This window comes from Castor canadensis, chromosome 1 (assembly GCF_047511655.1).
Source record: "Castor canadensis chromosome 1, mCasCan1.hap1v2, whole genome shotgun sequence".
Classification (NCBI taxonomy): Eukaryota; Metazoa; Chordata; class Mammalia; order Rodentia; family Castoridae; genus Castor; species Castor canadensis.
Genome location: NC_133386.1, coordinates 201,494,520 through 201,513,001, shown reverse-complemented (window position 1 = coordinate 201,513,001; position 18,482 = coordinate 201,494,520). Strand labels below are relative to the sequence as shown.

At 53.7% G+C, this 18,482-nt stretch overlaps 3 protein-coding genes across 6 annotated transcripts; 1 reads left to right on the top strand and 2 right to left on the bottom strand.

Moving 5' to 3' along the window:
- Positions 1-6,063: 6,063 nt before the first annotated feature.
- On the bottom strand, positions 6,064-8,882 carry Prdx5 (peroxiredoxin 5). 2 transcript variants are annotated; one of them, XM_074048514.1, is made up of 6 exons: positions 8,623-8,882; positions 7,220-7,354; positions 6,677-6,808; positions 6,564-6,602; positions 6,386-6,447; positions 6,064-6,305 (listed from the first exon to the last, which is right to left on the bottom strand). In XM_074048514.1, the coding sequence occupies exons 1-6, from the start codon at positions 8,839-8,841 to the stop codon at positions 6,200-6,202; spliced, it is 693 nt and encodes a 230-aa protein (XP_073904615.1). In that variant the 5' UTR covers positions 8,842-8,882; the 3' UTR covers positions 6,064-6,199. The 2 variants fall into 2 exon arrangements, with proteins under 2 accessions (XP_073904615.1, XP_020014592.1); XM_020159003.2 differs by having other exon boundaries at positions 8,671-8,877.
- A 537-nt stretch (positions 8,883-9,419) lies between these two features.
- Positions 9,420-10,335, top strand: Trmt112 (tRNA methyltransferase activator subunit 11-2). Its single transcript, XM_020159061.2, has 4 exons — positions 9,420-9,573; positions 9,663-9,764; positions 9,897-9,986; positions 10,066-10,335. The coding sequence occupies exons 1-4, from the start codon at positions 9,496-9,498 to the stop codon at positions 10,171-10,173; spliced, it is 378 nt and encodes a 125-aa protein (XP_020014650.1). The 5' UTR covers positions 9,420-9,495; the 3' UTR covers positions 10,174-10,335.
- Esrra (estrogen related receptor alpha) lies at positions 10,067-18,133 on the bottom strand. Of its 3 annotated transcripts, none has more exons than XM_020159060.2 (7): positions 17,919-18,133; positions 16,196-16,532; positions 13,261-13,377; positions 12,980-13,108; positions 12,096-12,263; positions 11,727-11,996; positions 10,067-11,317 (listed from the first exon to the last, which is right to left on the bottom strand). In XM_020159060.2, exons 2-7 carry the CDS (start codon positions 16,518-16,520, stop codon positions 11,058-11,060), a joined length of 1,269 nt encoding a protein of 422 aa, XP_020014649.1. In that variant the 5' UTR covers positions 16,521-16,532; positions 17,919-18,133; the 3' UTR covers positions 10,067-11,057. The 3 variants fall into 3 exon arrangements, with proteins under 3 accessions (XP_020014649.1, XP_073904600.1, XP_073904597.1); XM_074048499.1 differs by lacking the exon at positions 17,919-18,133 and adding an exon at positions 17,757-17,779; XM_074048496.1 differs by lacking the exon at positions 17,919-18,133 and adding an exon at positions 17,413-17,737.
- Between the last annotated feature and the right edge of the window lie 349 nt (positions 18,134-18,482).

Sequence of the window (18,482 nt, the reverse complement as noted above, 5' to 3'; positions counted from 1 at the left end):
TGTTGCAACTCCTGGAACACCCCTTTCAATATGCTGCCTGCACAATCTACGCGTGGCAAATTCACCACTGTGTCCCCAGAGCCCAGCACGGTGTCTGAGAAGACTCTCAGCAAACAGCCAAGCGCAAACAAGGTTGTTTGCAACAGCAGAACCCCAACCATCCGAGCACATCTCATAATCACTCAAGGATTGTAAGGCTCAGAAGACAGAGACCGAGAATCCATCTTTGATGAAGTTGAACTGTGGACCAGACCCTCCATGGAGCATCAGAGAAGGGGCCAGAAATAAGGACTGCTGTCCTCAGCAAGTGGGACTGACTTGGCCTTGCGTGGGGGAGGGGAACGAGGTGTGTCTCAGCTGGTGACACTGTCTGAGAGACGCTGAAGAGGTAGAGCTTAGAGGACCACAAGCTGGGAAATCAGAGTGACTCTGAGACCAAGGCTGATGAGAATGGAGACGCAGGATTGGAGGAGGGTCACTGGGGAGATGAGGCCATGTAGAGACCTGCGACAGCTCAGTACACTCCTTCTAAGATGTGTGGGGACAGTGGGAAAGTAGCACCATCCCTTTGTAGGCTGTGGAATCCTCAAAGATCTCTCTTCTCACAGGTGGCCTACACACTGCTTGCTGTCTAAATATCGTCCTCCCTCCCTCCCTCTCTTAATAATAGAGCCCCTAGTTTGTTAGTAGTACTGAGATTTGAACACAGGGCCTTGCACTTGCTAGGCAAGTGCTCTACACTTGAGCCACACCCCCAGTGAGAATCCCTTGTTTTCAGTCAGACATATGGCTGCCTGGACTAAAGTTGATATTGCCCAGGCTCCCTTGCAGCCAGGCAGGCCACATGACTAAGTTCTGCCCAGTGAGATATAAGTGGGAGAAACACACAGTATATCCTCCTTACCCAAGGTTTCACTTTCTGCAGTTTTGGATACCAGCAATCAACCATGATCTGAAAATGTTAAGTGGAAAACTGGAGTGGCACAATGAATTCTCGCTCCATTCCCTCCTGTCTAACATAGCCACATTGTATTTGCTACCCACCTGTGAGTAATTAAGTAGCAGCCTCAGTTATCAAATGGACAATCAGAGTATCCCAGAACTTGCGTTCAGGTAGTTGTTATGTTGCTTAACAATGGCCCCAAAGTCCAAGAGTAGTGATGCTGGCAATTTTATTACTGTGCGGGATATTTTTAGTTTTCTGTTTTATTCTTATTGTTGGTCTCTTTCTCTGCATATTGGGAAAAAATGGTGTCTTGTTTTCCCTCTGCTCTTGCACCACCAAAATCAACAGAGAAGACTTCTGACCTCTGATGGGGTGGAGACCTCACACACCAAGTGATCAATCAGCTCTGCCACAAACACCAGCCAGCTGCCAGCTCAGTCTCCAAAATGACCTATGCTTCAGACCCACGCACTATAAGTTATAAGTGAGAATCCCACAACCCCCTCCTTGGGTTCCATTAATTGGTTTGAGCAGTTCACAGAACTCAAGAAAACACACTTACCAATTTATTACAAAGAATATTACAGGGGCTAAAGGAATGACTCAAGTGGTAGAACGCCAGCCTAGCAAGCATGAGCCCGAGTTCAAACCCCAGTACCACCAAAAAATATATATATTACATGGCTGTGGTGGTACAGTGCTTGCCTAGTGAGGCCCTGTGTTCCATCCTCAGCACCTCAAGAAAAAATATTACAAAGGGTGGAGGAAGAGATACATGGGAGGAGGGATAGGAGAGGGGACGGGGAGCTTCCATGCCTTCCCTGCCTACACCACCCTCCAGAAATACGCATGCAATCTGGAAGTTCTCCAAACCCATTCTTTTGGGTTCTTGGGGAGACCGCATTGCACAGGCAGGATTGAATCATGGGTTGAACCATGATTGGACGAAAAGGGTGTGACCCAATACTGATAGATGTGGCAAGGCCTGTCTGTTCAGATTCTTTCAGGTCTCTCTGGGGAGCATTCTTTCCTCCAGAGTATGTGCTGGGACCCTTCAGGAATGGTCTTATGACCTACTATCAGAGGACAAGAGTAGGTGAGAGAATTTTTTTATGGCCAGCTCCAAGCCAAAGAGCCAGGAGAAGATCAGATTTCTGTGACTTGCCTTGGGGAGGGAGTTAAAAGCCAGGAAACATGCCACAAACCAATATAACAATTATATATAATTTATATTTGTACATTTATATATTATACCTATTTATATATACAATATTTATATATCATAATATTTTAAAATTTTTTTGGCAGTACTGGGGATTAAACTCGGGGCCTGGTGCTTGCTAGACATACAAATTCAAGTTTATCATAGATATGTATGTAAAGGAAAAAACAGTATCTGTTTTTCTGGGGGTCTTGGAATGAATCCCCCTTGGATTAGAAGGAACCACTCCATGGCAGCGTTCAGAAAATCTTCTTGCGGGGCTGGGGGGAGAGGGAGGAGGCGTGGGGCAGGAGGGAGAAATAACCCAAACAATGTATGTACATATCAATATATGAATAAAAAGAAAACAAAGAAAATCTTCTTTTGGTTTTTAAACAAAAATGAAGTGTGATTTATTAGGAAAGTGAAAGTACATCTTAGGGGTGAGGTAGGTGGTTGGATGAGGAGCAATACACACCTGAAAACCTTTTTATTTTTTTGTAAATTTTCTTTTTTTTTCAGTACTGAAAGTTGAACTCAGGTCAATTGCTTGTTCACTAAGCAGGCGCTCTACCACTTGAACCTCTTTCCCAGTCCCAGAAAACCTTTTATTGTATGTGTGTGTGGTACTGGGGTTTGAACTCAGGGTCTACACCCTAAGCCCCTCCACCAGTCCTTTTTTGTGATGAGTTTTTTCTAGATAGGAACTTGTGAACTATTTGCCCAGGCTGCGAGATCCTCCTGATCTCTCCCTCCTAAATTACTAGGATTACAGGTGTGAGCCACTGGCACCCAGCCCAGAAAACCTTCTTAAAACATGCTTTCCTGGGTATCATGGGACTTTTTCTTCTGTTCTCTGTTTCTTCCTTCCTGTTATGCCTGGAATTCCAGCAGCCATACTGGATCTCAAAAACATGTTTAAAATGGCAGAGCAGCAAGACAGAAGTGTGGCCGGGCTCTTGCCTGTAATACCAGCTACTCTGGAGGTAGAAACAGAAGGATCGCAAATTCAAGACAGCCTGTGCAATGATAGTGAGATCCTATCTCAAACAACAACAAAGACAAGATAGGGTTGGCAGTGTGGCTCAAGTGGTAAAGCACTTGCCTATCCTGAGTTCAATCCTTAGTACCAAACACAGAAAAGTGTGGGACCTCACAATCATACCTGCCATCCCAGCCCTGGACAGTCAGTCAATTTAGCACATCTGTGAGCTAAACCTGTCTCTGGCCACTGGTATTCAGGAATTTATGTCATTCCCAAGCAAAACTGTCTAACCCAGACCCATATGGTCAAGTTAATACTGAAACAATGGGAGCCAGTGTCTAAGAACTCGGGAGAGGGCAGAGCTTCCTTCCTCCCTCTCTTCCTCCCTCTCCCTTGCCATTCACTTTCTCCTTCCTGCATTCCCCACCCCGAGCAGGGCACCTGCTAAGTGAAAACATGACCCCCAGTCCGAACAGGGAGAGTATAAATTCCATGGCGGATTGATTATTAAACTGCTTATTAACATGAGTCTGCACACTCACACGGATGATACAGGGATGCACACATCTTTTGTTTTTTGATACAGGATCTTGCTATGTAGCCAAGGTTGGCCTTCCAAGTGCTGGGATTTCAGGCATAGCCACCATGCCTAGCTTCTCTCTCTCTCTCTCTCTCCCGTTGCTCCTTAATGCTTGTGAGGTTAAACTCTCCAATTGCAACAAAGACCTGCACTGGCCCAGCAGCCTCCCGTGCCCTGATCGTGGGCCTGGTGTGACCAAGCATGACCTGGGCCAGTAGTGTCAGATCCCTGCCAGTCCTCTTTTCCTCTCAGGTTTGACTCCAGAGCCTGCAGATTCCCTACATCTGTCTTCCCAGCTCCCAAGACTGTAAGGCTTCAGAAACAACTATGGAGAATCCTGGGGTTCAGTGGGCAGTAGAGAGCAAGGAGAAAAGTGAGATCTAGAGAGCACAGTCACTGAAATCACTAAGGACAGTACTGAGATTTGACTTCTATCCTCAGTCCCAGCTCTTTCCCTACAGACATGCAAACTGCATGATATGGGATAGCTTTGTTGTGTTGTTTGTAAACCATTTATTAGAAGAGGCACAATGGTGACCATCTGTAATCCCAACACCGTGGGAGAGGGGACCTACGGCAGGAGGTTTGAGAGTTTGAAGCCTGCCTGGGTTGCATACTGAGACCCTGTTAAAAAAAAAAACAAAACAGGTGCAGTGGCTCATACCTATAATCCTCACTACTCAAGAGGCAGAAATCATAAGGATCTTGGTTGGAGGTCAGCCCTGGAAAATGCTTCAAGACCCCCATTTCAACCAATAAAAAGCACAGTGGCACATACCTGTCATCCCAGTTACTTGAGAATCGTAAATAGGAAGATCACTGTCCAGGCTGTCCTGGCATAAAAAAGTGAGATCCTATTTGAAAAATAACAAAAGCAAAAAGGGCTGGAGGCGTGGCTCAAGAAGTAGAGTGCCTGCCTAGCAAGCACAAGGCCCTGAGTTCAAACTCCAGTATTGCAAAGCAAAATAAAACAAAACAACAATAAACATTAATTGTGCTGGGGATATAGCTCAGTGCTTAAGAGCTTGATTAGTATGCACAAGGCCCTAGGTTTAATCCCCACCACCACCCAAAAAAAAAAAAAATCCATACACATTTATTGAGCACTTACTTTGTGCTAGGTTCTATGCCACACACTTGATGTAACTCCTATCAGCCAGCAAAACTCCATGAGGTGCAATGGATTATTATTCCCTCCTTCTAGATGAAGAAAGTGGGATCAAATGAAAACTACACAGGCTGGCCAGTCACCAGCGTAAATCCTGGCAAACCTCCCTGGCTGCAATGCCTCCCAGCAGGGGTTCCTGGAGGACAAATGCCAGGGGCTCCTTAAAACCCTGAGGGAACACGTGGGGGTCTGCTCAGCAGCACTTCAAAGGGACTTGATCCAGTACAGCAACCCAGGTAGGAAACTGACCTGTCACTGCTCTGGGAAATCCTCCAAGACCCAGGTGCCCATGGGAGTGGGAGGCAAGCAGTTTAAGGGAACACAAGGCCCAGAATCCTCCCTGAGCACCCCTCCCTGCTTGGGGGCCCCACCCCTTGGCTTGGATGCCTTAGCAGCTTGTGGTTTTCCCACCCTCCAGCCCTTCCCTACCACTCCCCAGCCTCAAGGATCCTTTCCTCTGAAGCCTGGGGGAGGGGTGTCCTCCCAGTACATGGCCCACTGAGGTCTCCAATACCCAGCCTGATGATAATAACAGTCACACCTCAGCATGCCTGGCCCATGGTTAAGGACTCAGCAAGTGACCGCCCCCTTCAACTGTGACCTCCTAAACAGCAGGGCTTTCATAACCACTGTCTGCTGTCATGAATGTGGAATTCCAGAGCCAAGAGGCAAAAGCCCAAGAGCAGGCCTGCAGGTGTCCTAAGCTCCTGGCCCCTCCATCCTGCCTACCACTGGTCAGAGAAGAGGAGAAAAGGGCAGTCACCTAGCCCCCTCCTCAGAGCCTCCTGGGCTGAGCCAACACTTACCCTCCCTGGAAGGGGAGGAGAGTATGAAGATAGTGGGGCTGGGCAGTGGGGAGGCCTAGAGCAAAGGTTCCTATCTTGGGCTTCTGGTCTAAATGAGATTCTCCAGACCAAGCCCAAGAGATCCTGGTGTGCACTGGACTGGCCCCAGGCTTCCCTGGGCATGGGCCACGCTTTCCCCTGTAGGACATTGGCTCCTTCTTGGCTTCTGGCTGTGCTGACTCACATCACTTTCCAGAGGCCTACCCACCTCCCTAAGTCAGTCAGGACTCCATGTTCTCCCCTTAGCATCCCGTCCTTGCCCTCACAGTCTCAATTCCTCCTCTAACTATACTCCAAGGCCCTCTGCAAAGCAGTGATTCCACACCAAGGACAAGGACTGAGATCAGAGCGTTTATTGCAGGAATCTGGCCATGGTTCCACGTGGGTGGCTCCAACTGAGGCAGGGCTGGGGCCTCTGCCCACGGCTTGGAAGGTGAGACCTGAAGGGGCAGAGGGAGTTCATCTGGCCAGAACTCAGAGCTGTGAGAAGATGTTTGGGGCCAGGCTGCAGGTGAGGCCTGTGCCATCTGGTTCCACATTCAGGGCCTTCACTATGCCATCCTCTATCACCATAGAGAACCTGCCAGAAAGAGGGGACATCAACCTGATGAGACAGGACCAGGGCCCTATGGAAGACCCACAGAGACCCTCCCACTGTACCTCTTTAGCCGGCGGTTCCCAAAGAGGGGCACCAAGGAATCATTTAGTAACAGATCTGTCTCCTAGGGGAAAGGTTGAGAAATACATCAGGAACCTCCAGAACAGGACACGGTCTACTCCCCACACCACATACCCCTCTAAGTCCTAGCTGTAGGGTGGGGTGACGGGGCGCACTCACCTTCCCAAAGGCTCCAGTGGGGTCAGCCAGGAGCCGAATCTGAGGGACAGAGAGTAAAGGTCACAACAAAAACCTCCTCTCTGGCCCGAGCCCCTGCAGGCCCCACACCTCACCTTGCCTTCTGTTTTGTTGGCTCGACCCCACTCTCCAACCACGAAGACATCGTTAACACTCAGGCATGCCACCACCTGTACACCTTTGGCCTTCAGTGCCTCAGCCTGCTCCACATACCCAGGCAGGTGGGTCTAAGAAGGAGAAACAAAAGGTCAACAAAGGAATAACCACATGCGCTCTTCAACCCACCCTTCATTTTCCTCATTTTTCTGACCAACACTTCTGTCCAGGCAATGAGAATGGTGTGAACCATTCTATTTCCTTTTTGCCTTGGCTACTAGGAAACTCCGATCAAAATGCCTTGTGGTCAAGACCATGAATTCCCATGGGCAGACTATGCCTCCACTGCCTGAACCCTAAGTACCTTCTATACAACTTGCCACAAGCAGTTCTAACAAGAGGTGTTGGATTTAACTGCAGTCCTTTTCTTCAAGTATTTTTGGCACTGAAATACATAAACTGTCACATCCCTTGGGACACATGGAAACTTCAGAGCAATAAAAAAGATCCTAACCATATATCCTGGGAAGGGGAAGCCTCACCTTGGAACAGCCAGGGGTAAACGCCCCAGGGACTCCAAACAGCACCCCCTTCTTGCCCTTAAACAGCTCTGCCAGGTTCACTTTGTTCCCAGGCTCCCCTTCAAACACGTTCACTGAGGGGATGGCATCTCCCACCTGGAGGCAAGAACTCTAAGGTAAAGGGGGGCCAAGACAGGTACAGCAAACCCCACCTAGGGGGAACCCAGAGCCTGGTGGCTGCAGAAGCCAGTGTTGAAACCCTGTCAGTTTCCAGGAGTCCCTCCCTATCCCCTCCCTCATGCCACCTAGTCAGTTCACACCATCCAGGCTTAGAGGCCCTGCTCCACTTACTGACCCATTGGTGACAACAGGGAAAGGGAGCCGCCTTCTCAAGAGCTGCAATCTTGTTTAAACAAGCTGCCTGGAGAGGACTGAATGGGTAAGGGAGGGGGGACAGAGGTCTGTATTGGGGATGAGGAGGCCCTGACAACAGGGAGAGAAGAGATCCTGGTCAGGTCTGATTGCCCCATCTACACTGAGAAAGGAGGTGGAAAACCAGGGATGATGCCCAGCCCCAATACCCAGAGGTAGAGAGGAAGAACTCTCCCCAAGAGGGCAAAGTCAGTCTATAAGGTTTCCTGGAGCCCCAGGAGGGGCAAAGGAGGAGGGGCTGTCACTGAGGAGCCAAGAGGCTGAAGATGAAGTAGAAGGTAGAGGGGGTCTCAGAAGAGGGTAGGAGGGGGAAGGGCCCAGAAGCTTCCAGAAGATGGGTGAAAGTCTGTAGGAGAACGGGGGAGACAATCTGGGGGCTCCAAGGGACCACAGCTGTTTCAGGTGTGAAGTGGGCCCAGCACTGCCACAAAAGAATGGGCAGAGTGCAACAGAGAGCATGTAGGGGGCTGGGAAAGGGGCCCTAAGGCAAAAGAGATGCTTGTAGAAGGTGAGGGATAGTTGGGCACCTGGTGGCTCACACCTGTAAGCCTAGCTACTTGGGAGGCTGAGATCAGGAGGCCAACCTGGGAAAACAGAGCTCGAGATCCCATCTCCAAAATAACCAGAGCAAAAGGGACTGGAAGTGAAGCTCTGGAGGTGAGGCTCAGGCGGTAGAGCGCCTGCTTTGCAAGCAAGAAGCCCTGAGCTCAAAACCCAGACCCACCAAAACAAAAAAAGAAAAGAAAAAAGAAAAAGATGAGGGATATTATGACATTCAAATGCCTGAAAGTGGTGGGGACACGTCACTGGGTGTCGCACAATGGATGTGAGCGGGGGTGCGAGGTCCCTAAAGTGGGCGAGAACCGAGAGGCAGCCCAGGGGTCTTGCTGAGTGGGTGAGAGGGACAGACGGGAGGGCCTTGAGGGAGGCGGGGAAGGGTTCGGAGGGCAGGTGAGAGGCGACACACGCAGACTGGAGAGAGGGAGCTCAACCTTGGCGAGATAGGGAATAGGGTTCGGCCCAGCCGGGTCAGCGGTCACCTTGATCGGGGCCATGGCTGCGGCGGAGCTGCTGAAACTGCTGGTCCCACCACGCGCCCACCCTCCCCCTCCTTCCGGTCGAGGTCTTGCTGCCGCGAACTCAAAGGCAGCCTCACGAATGAGCACCGAGACTGCCCGGTTTCCCAGGACCCACCACCGGGAGAGTCCCATGCCCGCCCAGCTGGCGCAACCACTCCGCCCCCCTGCCGCGCAGTTGCTCCTCCGCCCCACCTCCAAAAGGTGGAGCCTCAGCTGCTCGGTCCCGGCGCGTCGCTCCCACTGCGCAGGCGTGGTCGGCAGCGCGCAGCGCGGAGATTCCGGGACTTTAAGCTCTTTTGCATTAAGGGCTACAAGTGGGGCGGAGCTTTTAGCGGTAGCACAGCTAATTTGCATGCAAAGAGGAGGTGCCTCAGCGTTGATGGGTCTAGTTTACTGATGGGGCAGTTTCCATTCCTTAACCGAAAGTAAGGGACAGGAGACGATAGTATCAGGCCCCTGTGCAGACCTAAAACATGTTTATTTTGTACCCAACGAGGGCCTCTGCATTGCAGGTGTTTTACATATTATATGCATTTTACGTATGATTTACAGCCAGTAGGACTTGGCATGCGCCATAGGAACCTACCGTCGAAATGCTTCCGGTAGCAACGTATGACCCGACCAGGTCTTCCACAACCTCTGTTGCAGCAAACACAAGAAGGTCCAGCAAATTCGTCACTTCCTGTCTTTCGCCCGTCCAATAGCAGACTGAGCGGGTCCCGGAAGTGACGCAAACGGAAGGAGTCCTTTTTCCGTTTCCGTCCAGAAGAGCTTGCATACGGCAACATGAAACTGCTCACCCACAATCTACTGAGCTCGCACGTGCGGGGGGTGGGGCCCCGCGGCTTCCCCTTGCGCCTTCAGGTACCGGCCGGGAGGGTCTCTTCCCTCTTTCGGCTGGATAAAGAAGTAGGGGTCCCGGCCCTGCCTCACTAAACCTGTCCGCCCCACAGGCCACCGAGGTCCGCATCAACCCTGTGGAGTTCAACCCCGATTTCGTGGCGCGGATGATACCCAAAGTGGAGTGGGCTGCGCTTCTAGAGGCGGCTGATACCGTAAGGAACCTGCCCCGGCTCCTGCATCCTGGGGAACCCGGGTGGGCTGCCCCTTAGACCAGCCCGAAGCCTGGCTGGCGTCGGGGCGGAAGGGTTGTGTACCCAGAGTTGAGCTAGGTTTCTTGCCTACAGTTGCACCTGGTTGAGGTACCCAAGGAGCCGATCGAGGGGTATGAGCACGACGAGACATTTCTGAGGAAGATGCACCACGTTTTGCTAGAGGTGAGAAGCGACCCATCACCTGCTTCCCTACCCATCCCCCAAGGCTGCCAGTGCTCAGTTACGCTCCCCCACCCCGCAGGTGGACGTGCTGGAGGGCACCCTACAGTGCCCAGAGTCTGGACGCCTGTTCCCCATCAGCCGCGGGATCCCTAACATGCTGCTGAATGATGAGGAAACTGAGTCTTAACTGCACCAGCCACCAGTTTTGTATTTTGTGACCTTGTGTATCTTTGTTGATGTTCATTCACCACGTTTATGCCCCAACCATGACCCAGTGACACACGGTACACACGTTGTTCTTGAGCTCCATAGTATATTTTTTTTTCTCATTAAAGGTTCAAAACCAAAAGCGGTTTCTCTTTGCAGCAAATATACATTAAAATAGAGTCTCTGTACAGCCAAGAGCTCTGGGCCCTGGCTTGCCCCATGTCCCTGCACCTCCCTGGCCGAACCCAAAAATAAATATAGTGTTATTGCTCTGCAGGGCATAGAGGCAGTGCTCCCCGCCCCCCGAGGAGGCTGGACAGGAGCTGATGGGGGGCCCTGGCCACCCCAGAAGTCCAGGGGCTGGAGCCTGCTTGGAGTTATTGCTTCAAGGGGGGGCATTAATGCCCGATGCAAATGATGAGGAGAGGAGCGAAGGGGGCAGGGGCCTTTGCTTTCCAAGTCCCCCTCTACTCTGGAGAGGGGAGTCGGATTAAGCAGCAGCAAAAGCATCACCCACTGGGAGACTTGTGGCCTCCATCCCCTTCCCTCCCTGAGATCAGGTTTCTGCCTCCCACACCTCCCCTGCAGCCCCTTATGGCTTCCGCAAGGCCCCCTACATTCTTGGGGGTACGTTATGGCTTGCAAGGGGCAGCACTGTGCCCAGATCTGGGCATTCATTCTCCCAGCTTCTGACACCCCCTAAGGGGGGAGGGGAGGGCATGGTGCCTGCTCCCAGGGGCTGATGGCATTGCCCTGGCCCTGCCAGCAGGCTGTGGCACTGCCCAGGCCCTAGCTCTGCCCCCTGGGGGCTGACCCCATGCTGGGCAGATTCTGCCAGCACCCCCACCCATCCAATCCCTTGCCTCAGTCCATCATGGCCTCGAGCATCTCCAAAAACAGCTTGTGCATGGGCACCTTGCCCTCCAGCTTCACCCCATAGAAATGAGCCAGGACTTTGCCCGCTGTCTGCCGGAGGAGCGGTAGTGTGAGCAGCAGCCTGCCTGCCCTCCGCCGCTCAGCACCCCCTCCAGGGCCAGCCCTGCCAGCTTCATACTCCAGCAGGGCCTCATGCAGAGCTTCTCGTAGCTGCTCCACAGCCTCAGCATCCTCGATGTGCACAGAGTCTGAGGAGAGAGAGAACTGATGATCTCTGGGAAAGACAGAACCTGTATCTGCTTGAGCTTTACTAGATGGGACCTGAGAGACTGAATACAGATTTACTGAGGGACCACTCGCTGCTCCTAGCCATAAGCAGGGCCCCCCCCTTTCTCCCTCAACTACAGCCACCTCTTGTCCTCCCCACCTTCCTTCCCGCTAAACTATTTACCTTTCCATGTTAGCACGGCACTAGAGCTCAAAATCCTGTGTGCGGTTCAGGGCCTGCCCTTGGCTTGCTTTGTGACTTTCAACAAGTCATTGTTCTTCCCTAAGCCTCAGTTTTCCTGATCTGTAAAATGGGACTGTACCACCATCACAGAGTCCACATTCAGAAAGCCTTTTGGAAAGACCTGTGGGTGCCTGCCCTGGGCTTACCAGAATTGGCAAGGGCCAGGGCCTTCAGCAGGACGTATTCCTCTCGCTCCAACCGCAGTGCCTGTAGTCGCCTCACTAGTTGCAGCAGGGCTGCCCCCAGCTCCCCCAGGCCAGCTGCTCGTGCCCCTTCTTCATCCAGGACCAGGTCCTCTGCAAAGGCCAGCTCATCCTGCAGTGGCAGTGAGCGCTGGGCCACACCCAGCACCAGCACCTCCATCCACACGCTCTGCAGTACTGACATCTGATCAGACAGCGACAGTGACGAGAAGCCTGGAGGGCAGTGAGGAGCAGGCCCGGCTGAGAAAGTGTACCAGAGCCGAGCACGGCCTGGCCTGCTCAGGGAAGCCCCAGGTCACCTGGGCCCTTTACCTGGGATGCTCTTGGCCCAGCTGATGGTGACCACAATCTCTCGGTCAAAGAGGTCACACAGGGTAGCCACAGCTGGGAGGTGTCCATCAGGGCCTGCCGGGTCAGGCATGGCATATAGTTTCTCAGGCTCAACCACCAGCAGGTGAGACACCAGTGCGTTCACTGGGGCTGCAGTGACAGGGGCAGGACTAGAGTCAGTCACAAGCACGGGGTCATGCAGGCCTCACAGGCCCCTCAGGGCCAAGTGTCTTCCCAGACAGTCTTCCTCTAGCCCTTGATAGCCACTGGCCAGCAGGAGCCACCTCCCTCTCAGGAGAGTGTGCCTTACCTCCCAGATAAATTCAGCCTGCTTGTGGACACCATTCCAAGTGTTAAACTCTCTCTTAGGATGAGTGAAGCTTGGATAGAGTGCTCACCTAGCCCATGCTAGGGCCTAGTTTTCAACCAACACTAAAAAAAGCAAAAACCTTTCCCTGGGCCCAGCTGTTCTGCTTAGTGTCCCTCACATGAAAATATCTTCACAAGCTGGTTGCCAGTGGCTCATGCCTGTAATCCTAGCTACTCAGGAGGCAGCGTTCAGGAGGATCAACCGTCGAAGCCAACCCCAAGCAAATAGTCTGCTCTTAGGGAAAAAAAAAAAAACAATACTAAAAAAGCTGCTGGAGTGGCTCAAGTGGTAGAATGCCTGCCTACCACTCAGGGCAAGCATGAGACCCTGAGTTCAAACCCCAGCACTACCCCCCCACCCACAAAAAGACATCTTCACAAATATTTCTGATGGAAACAAATAAGCAATGAAGGTGAAGTATGGGTCTAAGTACCCTGACTGATACTAGAAAGGGCCTCCTGTGGCTGCACCCTGACCCTAGACTCAGGGCTCTCACCTGTCTTCCGGGGACCTCCAGCTACCGCCAGAGGGCCAGCAGGGAAGGGGCCTGGGAAAGGCAGTGGGTCCACCTCTGGCCTCCGCTTGTACTTCTGTCGCCCACCCCGGACACGATCCAGGCGCACCCCTTTAATTAGGACAGGACTGCGTCAGTGGAGCAGGGTGGGCTTGTCTGCAGAGTTCCCCCCACCCCAAACCCATTCACCACAACTTCCCAGGCCTTGCCCCAGCCCAGCCCCAGCCCCCCTCAGTCTTGCCCTGGCCCTGCCCAGCGCTCACCCTCCTTGAGCATGCCCACCCGCAGGCACTTGGTGAAGCGGCAGGCCTGGCAGGCCTTGCGTCTCCGCTTGGTGATCTCACACTCATTGGAGGCCGGACAGCTGTACTCGATGCTCCCTGCCAGGAAGAGGCAGGGCTCCAGTGGCAGCCTCCTGGGGCCCAGAAGGGGCCCGTCTGACAGGAGAGCCCTGACTCGCCCTGGGCAAGCAATGGTCTGGGGGTGATGGGGAGGAAAGGGACAGCAGGATGCCATGAGCGGGGCAGGGAGTGGGACGGCTGTGGGTTGGGGGGGGCGGTCCTGCATGGACAAGGGAGGGGTAGGGCCCAGGTAGCCAGGCTGCATCTCTACCCCAAGCTACACCTCTGGGCCACACTGCGCTCATCTCTGGTCAAGAGTTACAGTACCCTCTACACTGCTAGATCCAATAGTCAATTGTGAGTCTTCAACTCACTAAACGGAGCATCTTCCACCATGGATTGTCCTACTCCTAGAAACACTCAAATGCTTTCTTCTAGGACACTGCTCTCCTGTCTTCCTCCCAATCTCTCTGGCTGTCTTGTGGTTTCTTCTCCCTGAGCTCTGTTCACTGAAGCAGCCCAGGAACTCATCCTCCCTCCTGTGGCTCTCTTACCCCAGTACCAGCGTCCAGATTTCTAAGTCTCAGACCTGGCCTGAACGCTCAATTTCCATATCCAGTGGCCCCCAGATACACCCCACCTGTCTGGAAGGCTTCTCAAACTATTATCTGAAATGGACTCTGACCTCCCCTCCCAGCCTCCTCCTATCCATTTGCTCAAGCAACCTACTGGCAAATCCTGAGGGGGCTTCACCTTCTGACCCACCCAGAATCCAACTCCTGCCCTCAGCAACTGCTTCCACCCTTGATGTGAGTCCCTGCCACCTCACCCTGCTGGCCTCCTGCTCTTGACCCTTTTCTCTCTGCACAGCAGCCAGAGGGATCCTGTTCCTCCTTTGCTCAATAAATACCAGCCCCACTGGTCCATGGCACCCTCACTCCCCACTCCCTTTTCTGACATCTGCTCCCTCCTCCATGTTTCTCAAAAGGGTGTGCTGTTCCTTGCCTGGAGTTCTAGTACTGACACCCGCACAGGCTCCTTATCACTTTGGGGACGCCTTCCCTGGCCACCCTGTGACAATGCCAAATCTCACTCTGCAGGAACCTTAGGCCTCTGAGCCCTGCTTCCTCTCGCTCTTAGACCACCTAATATGCCACATGGTTACTTATTCACCTGTGTGTTCTCACTTGCTTCAGTGTCAGCTCTATCAGGCTCTACCAGGGCCTTGACTGTCCCCAGGGCAAGTAACGGCCTGGCACATAGTTGGTGCTGGTGGCCCTCCCAGCCTCACAGGGATATACCAACGATCAAATGACAACCAGCCAATGGGTCATGAGTACACTGCTCTCCATAGTGTGCTTCTGCCCACAGATACTCCTAAGGAAGCCCTAAAGAGCCCTGGACCCAGGCGGGGCTTTCAGTACATACCATGGCTATAACAGGACAATTCTATGCAATTCTTTGTTTCTCCCTACAGTGTCCCCAGGGCCTAGAACACTGGCCAGGGTGGCAAAGCACAGATTTCAAAGGGCTCTGAGGGCTGTCGGGGTCCACCTGATGCTAACATTTGTCATTTGTGTGACTTTAGGCATGTCCCATACCTAACTTACCCTTGGGCCCTCAGTTTTCCCAGCTGTAAAACTGGAATGATACAAATTATATTTGGGATTGGGGCTGTAGCTAAGTGGTAGAGTGTGTGCTTATCATACATGGGTTCAATCCCCAGCATCAAACAAATAATTGTTTTTATGGCAAACATGGGTTATGAGAATGAAAGAGGACAATCCAAGTAAAATATCTAGCCTGAGTACTTAAGTGCTCAATAAATGATTACTATGTATAGCTAGTATTTAGTAAATATTTGTCCACAGTCAGAATGAAGGGCTCCAGGGTGGGTGAGAGACAACTGGACCGGGCCTCACAGATCATCAGGCCAGCAGGGAGCACAGAGTTTTAGATCAGAGTGTTTTGGCCAAGTCAAAATTCACTAGAATGTCACAATCAGTGGTCCGAAGTCCAGTTATGAGTAATAAGCAGAGGCAATAATCTGGCTGGCACTTAGCACTCAGCTCTGGACCTATATCAAATGCCAGCTCTGCCATTTTCTACCTGTGAGACTGGAACAGAATTTCAAAAACCTCTCTGGGCCTCAGGTATGATAACGCTGACATATCACAGGGTTGCTGTGGGAAGCTAAGATCATAAAAGTAAAAGGGCGCATGGCAAGCACTCAAAAAAATTTTTAACCTGGGTGTGGTGGCGCAAGCCTGTAACGCCAGCATACAGGAGGCTGAGATGGGGAGATCAAGAGTTCAAGGCCAGCCTGGACTATATCAAGACCCTGTTCCCAAAGACGGGGGAAAAAAAAAGTGACTTTTAAGAGCAGATGCCTAACAATCTTTAAGTTGGGTGCTAAAATATAATGCACCCCTCTCAGATTCCCATAAAAGCCTACCTTGCATTGGGTGTTGCTCTGGAGAAATGCAGAAGAGGGGGCATGTTCTATGCTAGGGAGAGGGTGGCAGCTGCCAGAAGCAAGAACATTCCAAGAACAAAGTTTGGGAACAGGTATAGGCTGCCTTGAATTTTTCAGAACCACTGTAGAAGGTGCTGGGTTTACGGTACCAGAAATCTAGGAGACCCCTGCATCCTCTCTCACATTCCATCCCAATCCAGCAGTGGGCTTTTGGTGGCTTCATTTCATTTATAAGGGAAAAGGTGTTTCTGGGAAGCACGGGGGTCTGGGAACCCTATACTGGGCAGGCTCAGAACCTACTGTACCCAGAAGTGTAGCAGTTAGAAAGCAGCAGGCCCAGAGGGTACAGGCAAAGGGCATAGAAGCGGGATGGGGGCTCACCCTGGATGGTCCTCTTGAAGAAGGCTTTGCAGGCCTCACAGGATGCCACACCGTAGTGATAGCCAGAGGCCACATCCCCACAGACCAGGCAGAGGCGTTTGGGCAGGGAGCTGAGCACCAGCTTCCCACCACCCTGCTCACCAGGTCCAGCACCCTCCCCATCCTCCTCCTCCTTGTGCCCTGGGAGGCAGCGGGCTGGAGCTGGACCCGGAGCCAGGGTCACAGGAGGCTCAGTCTCTGTCTCTGAGGAACCTTTTGGACTGTCAGGGCTGGCTGGCTCTGCCTTGATGTAGAGAGGCTCGATGCCCACCACCTGGCTGGACATGGCGCTGGTCACCTGCAGGGAGAGGCCTTCAGGTCACAGGGAGGACTGGGACGGGGGATGGGAAATACCCTGCCACATGGGTTGCCCAACACTGGGCCTGAGCCAGGCTTCCAGGCTCAGCCAAGGGGAGGGAGGGGGACAGAGTCCAAGGAAGGGCTGGGAGGAAGAAGGCCCCCAGCTGTTGCCATGGGAACCGTCTCCAAAGCCTCCAGGGCCAGTAACTGACAGTGGGTCACCCTTTCCAGACCCTGGAGAAGATTGGAAAGCCTGGCTCCCACCTAGGTCAGGGAGCAAAGTAACCTCAGCCTCCAGGCAACCTTCCACCCCACCTGGAATCCCCAGCCAGAAGGACTTCCTCCAGATGTTGGGGGTTCCACAGTGGTCTCCCCCTTATCTAGGTATTGTCTCTATTCAAGAGCACACAGACCGAAGGGCAGGAGACTACTCACCTGTGCATTCACACTCTCTCATCCCACTCACCTGGCTTCTCAGGTTGTCCCCACATGCCCACACATGCTCACTCTGCTGGGAGCTTTCACACTTACACACATCCTTTCCCAAACCCCAGTCCTTACACACGCCTCTAAAGCAAACTCACACTCAAGTCTCATCATCACACATTCTCACCAGGACCCCACACTCACAAACAGGCAAACTGTTGAGAGATCGTACACTCAGTCTCTCACCCCTGACACGCCACCCCCCTCCTGCCCCAGCATGCCCAGTCTCAGCCACACCGGCGGGCGCGGCTCCACCTCCTTGCACCCCGGGCCTGCATGCTCGCTCATAATCCCGCTGCTGCAGAGTCGGCCACCTCCGGGGCGCCCCGCCCCCCAACCTGCGCACACCTACGGGAAGTTGCCTAAAGTTGCTAGTCTCCCCTCCCCCTCACCCGCGGGGGACTTCTATCAGGTTATCAGGAAGTAAATGAGAAGAGCCAAGGAGGAAGAAGTTCTCCCCCGCCGGTGCGATGACCTTTGACCCAGAGAGAAGGGTGGCCCAAGGCCCCCTTGAGCGCCCCCACGTGGTCTTCAAAGCCCCTTCTCCAACACAGAACCCTCCCATCTTCCACCCCAGTCCGCCCTAGGGACTCCGGCTTGCTCCAAGTGCCGGATTGAACCCTGCCCCGGGGCTGCATCCGAGGCCCAAGGCTGACTGGGACCAAGAGCCAGAGCCAGACCCTGACCAAGGCCTCCCCACCAGAACCCAGACGCCGGATTTCGCCCAGACCCTGACCCCGTCTGGCTCTCGACCGGGTGCCGGCCGTGACCCGGGCGGGCCCTTGAAGCTGGACCCCGCCTGGAGCCCGCCCCCCGCCCGCCTCCCGACCGAGCTCGCACATGGCCCCCGCGCCCCGCCCGCCCACCCTCGCAGCCGCGCTCCCCTCCGCCCCCGGACCTGGGGCTCCGGCAGGGCTGGTGGGCAGGCATGGGGGCCGAGCGGCCCGGAATGCCGGGATGAGCCGGGGGCCGCGGGCGGCCCCTCCTCCGCCGCCTCCTTGGGCCGCGCCGCCCTGCCGCGCCGCGTCCCCTCACTCGGCAGCGCCGCTGGCTGCTTGTAGGACACAAAAGGACATCGCGGCCGCTTCCTACTCCGCTTCCTCCAGCTGACAGCGGGGGCGGGGCCGGCCGCGCGCATGCAAAGCAGGGGGCGGGGCCAGGCGCCCTATGTTAATCAGACAAGTGAGGCGCGCAGCGCCTGCGTGCCGCGAGAAGTCGGGGCGGAGCCAGCAGGCCCAGTAGGCGGGCCTTCTCCAAAGGTCCCGCCCCACTGCCGCCGAGCTTCAGCGGCGCACCAGCGTCCGCCACCGCCCAGGGGGCGGGGCCAGAGACTATGTACGGCTCCAGGAACGAGCTCGGAGGGGGTGGGGCCAGGAGCGCCCTTTCGTAACTGAGTCTGGGCAAGCTTTGCAGAAGAGGAATGGGCAATGTAGCTCAGTGGCAGCGGGGGCAGACGAAACCA

What these genes read in the sequence shown, in the direction of transcription:
- Trmt112 (XM_020159061.2), top strand. Translation starts at nt 9,496, where the DNA reads ATGAAACTGCTCACCCACAATCTACTGAGCTCGCACGTGCGGGGGGTG. An exon ending in GCTTCCCCTTGCGCCTTCAG is followed by an intron (nt 9,574 to 9,662) that starts GTACCGGCCGGG and finishes TCCGCCCCACAG; the next exon opens with GCCACCGAGGTCCGCATCAA. An exon ending in TGCACCACGTTTTGCTAGAG is followed by an intron (nt 9,987 to 10,065) that starts GTGAGAAGCGAC and finishes CCCACCCCGCAG; the next exon opens with GTGGACGTGCTGGAGGGCAC.
- Prdx5 (XM_074048514.1), bottom strand. Translation starts at nt 8,841, where the DNA reads ATGGGACTCTCCCGGTGGTGGGTCCTGGGAAACCGGGCAGTCTCGGTG. An exon ending in CTATTCCCTATCTCGCCAAG is followed by an intron (nt 7,355 to 8,622) that starts GTTGAGCTCCCT and finishes TCTTGCCTCCAG; the next exon opens with GTGGGAGATGCCATCCCCTC. An exon ending in GGGAACCGCCGGCTAAAGAG is followed by an intron (nt 6,306 to 6,385) that starts GTACAGTGGGAG and finishes TCTTTCTGGCAG; the next exon opens with GTTCTCTATGGTGATAGAGG.
- Esrra (XM_020159060.2), bottom strand. Translation starts at nt 16,520, where the DNA reads ATGTCCAGCCAGGTGGTGGGCATCGAGCCTCTCTACATCAAGGCAGAG. An exon ending in CTGGGCCAAGAGCATCCCAG is followed by an intron (nt 11,997 to 12,095) that starts GTAAAGGGCCCA and finishes ACTGCCCTCCAG; the next exon opens with GCTTCTCGTCACTGTCGCTG. An exon ending in CCTGGCCCTTGCCAATTCTG is followed by an intron (nt 11,318 to 11,726) that starts GTAAGCCCAGGG and finishes CTCTCTCCTCAG; the next exon opens with ACTCTGTGCACATCGAGGAT.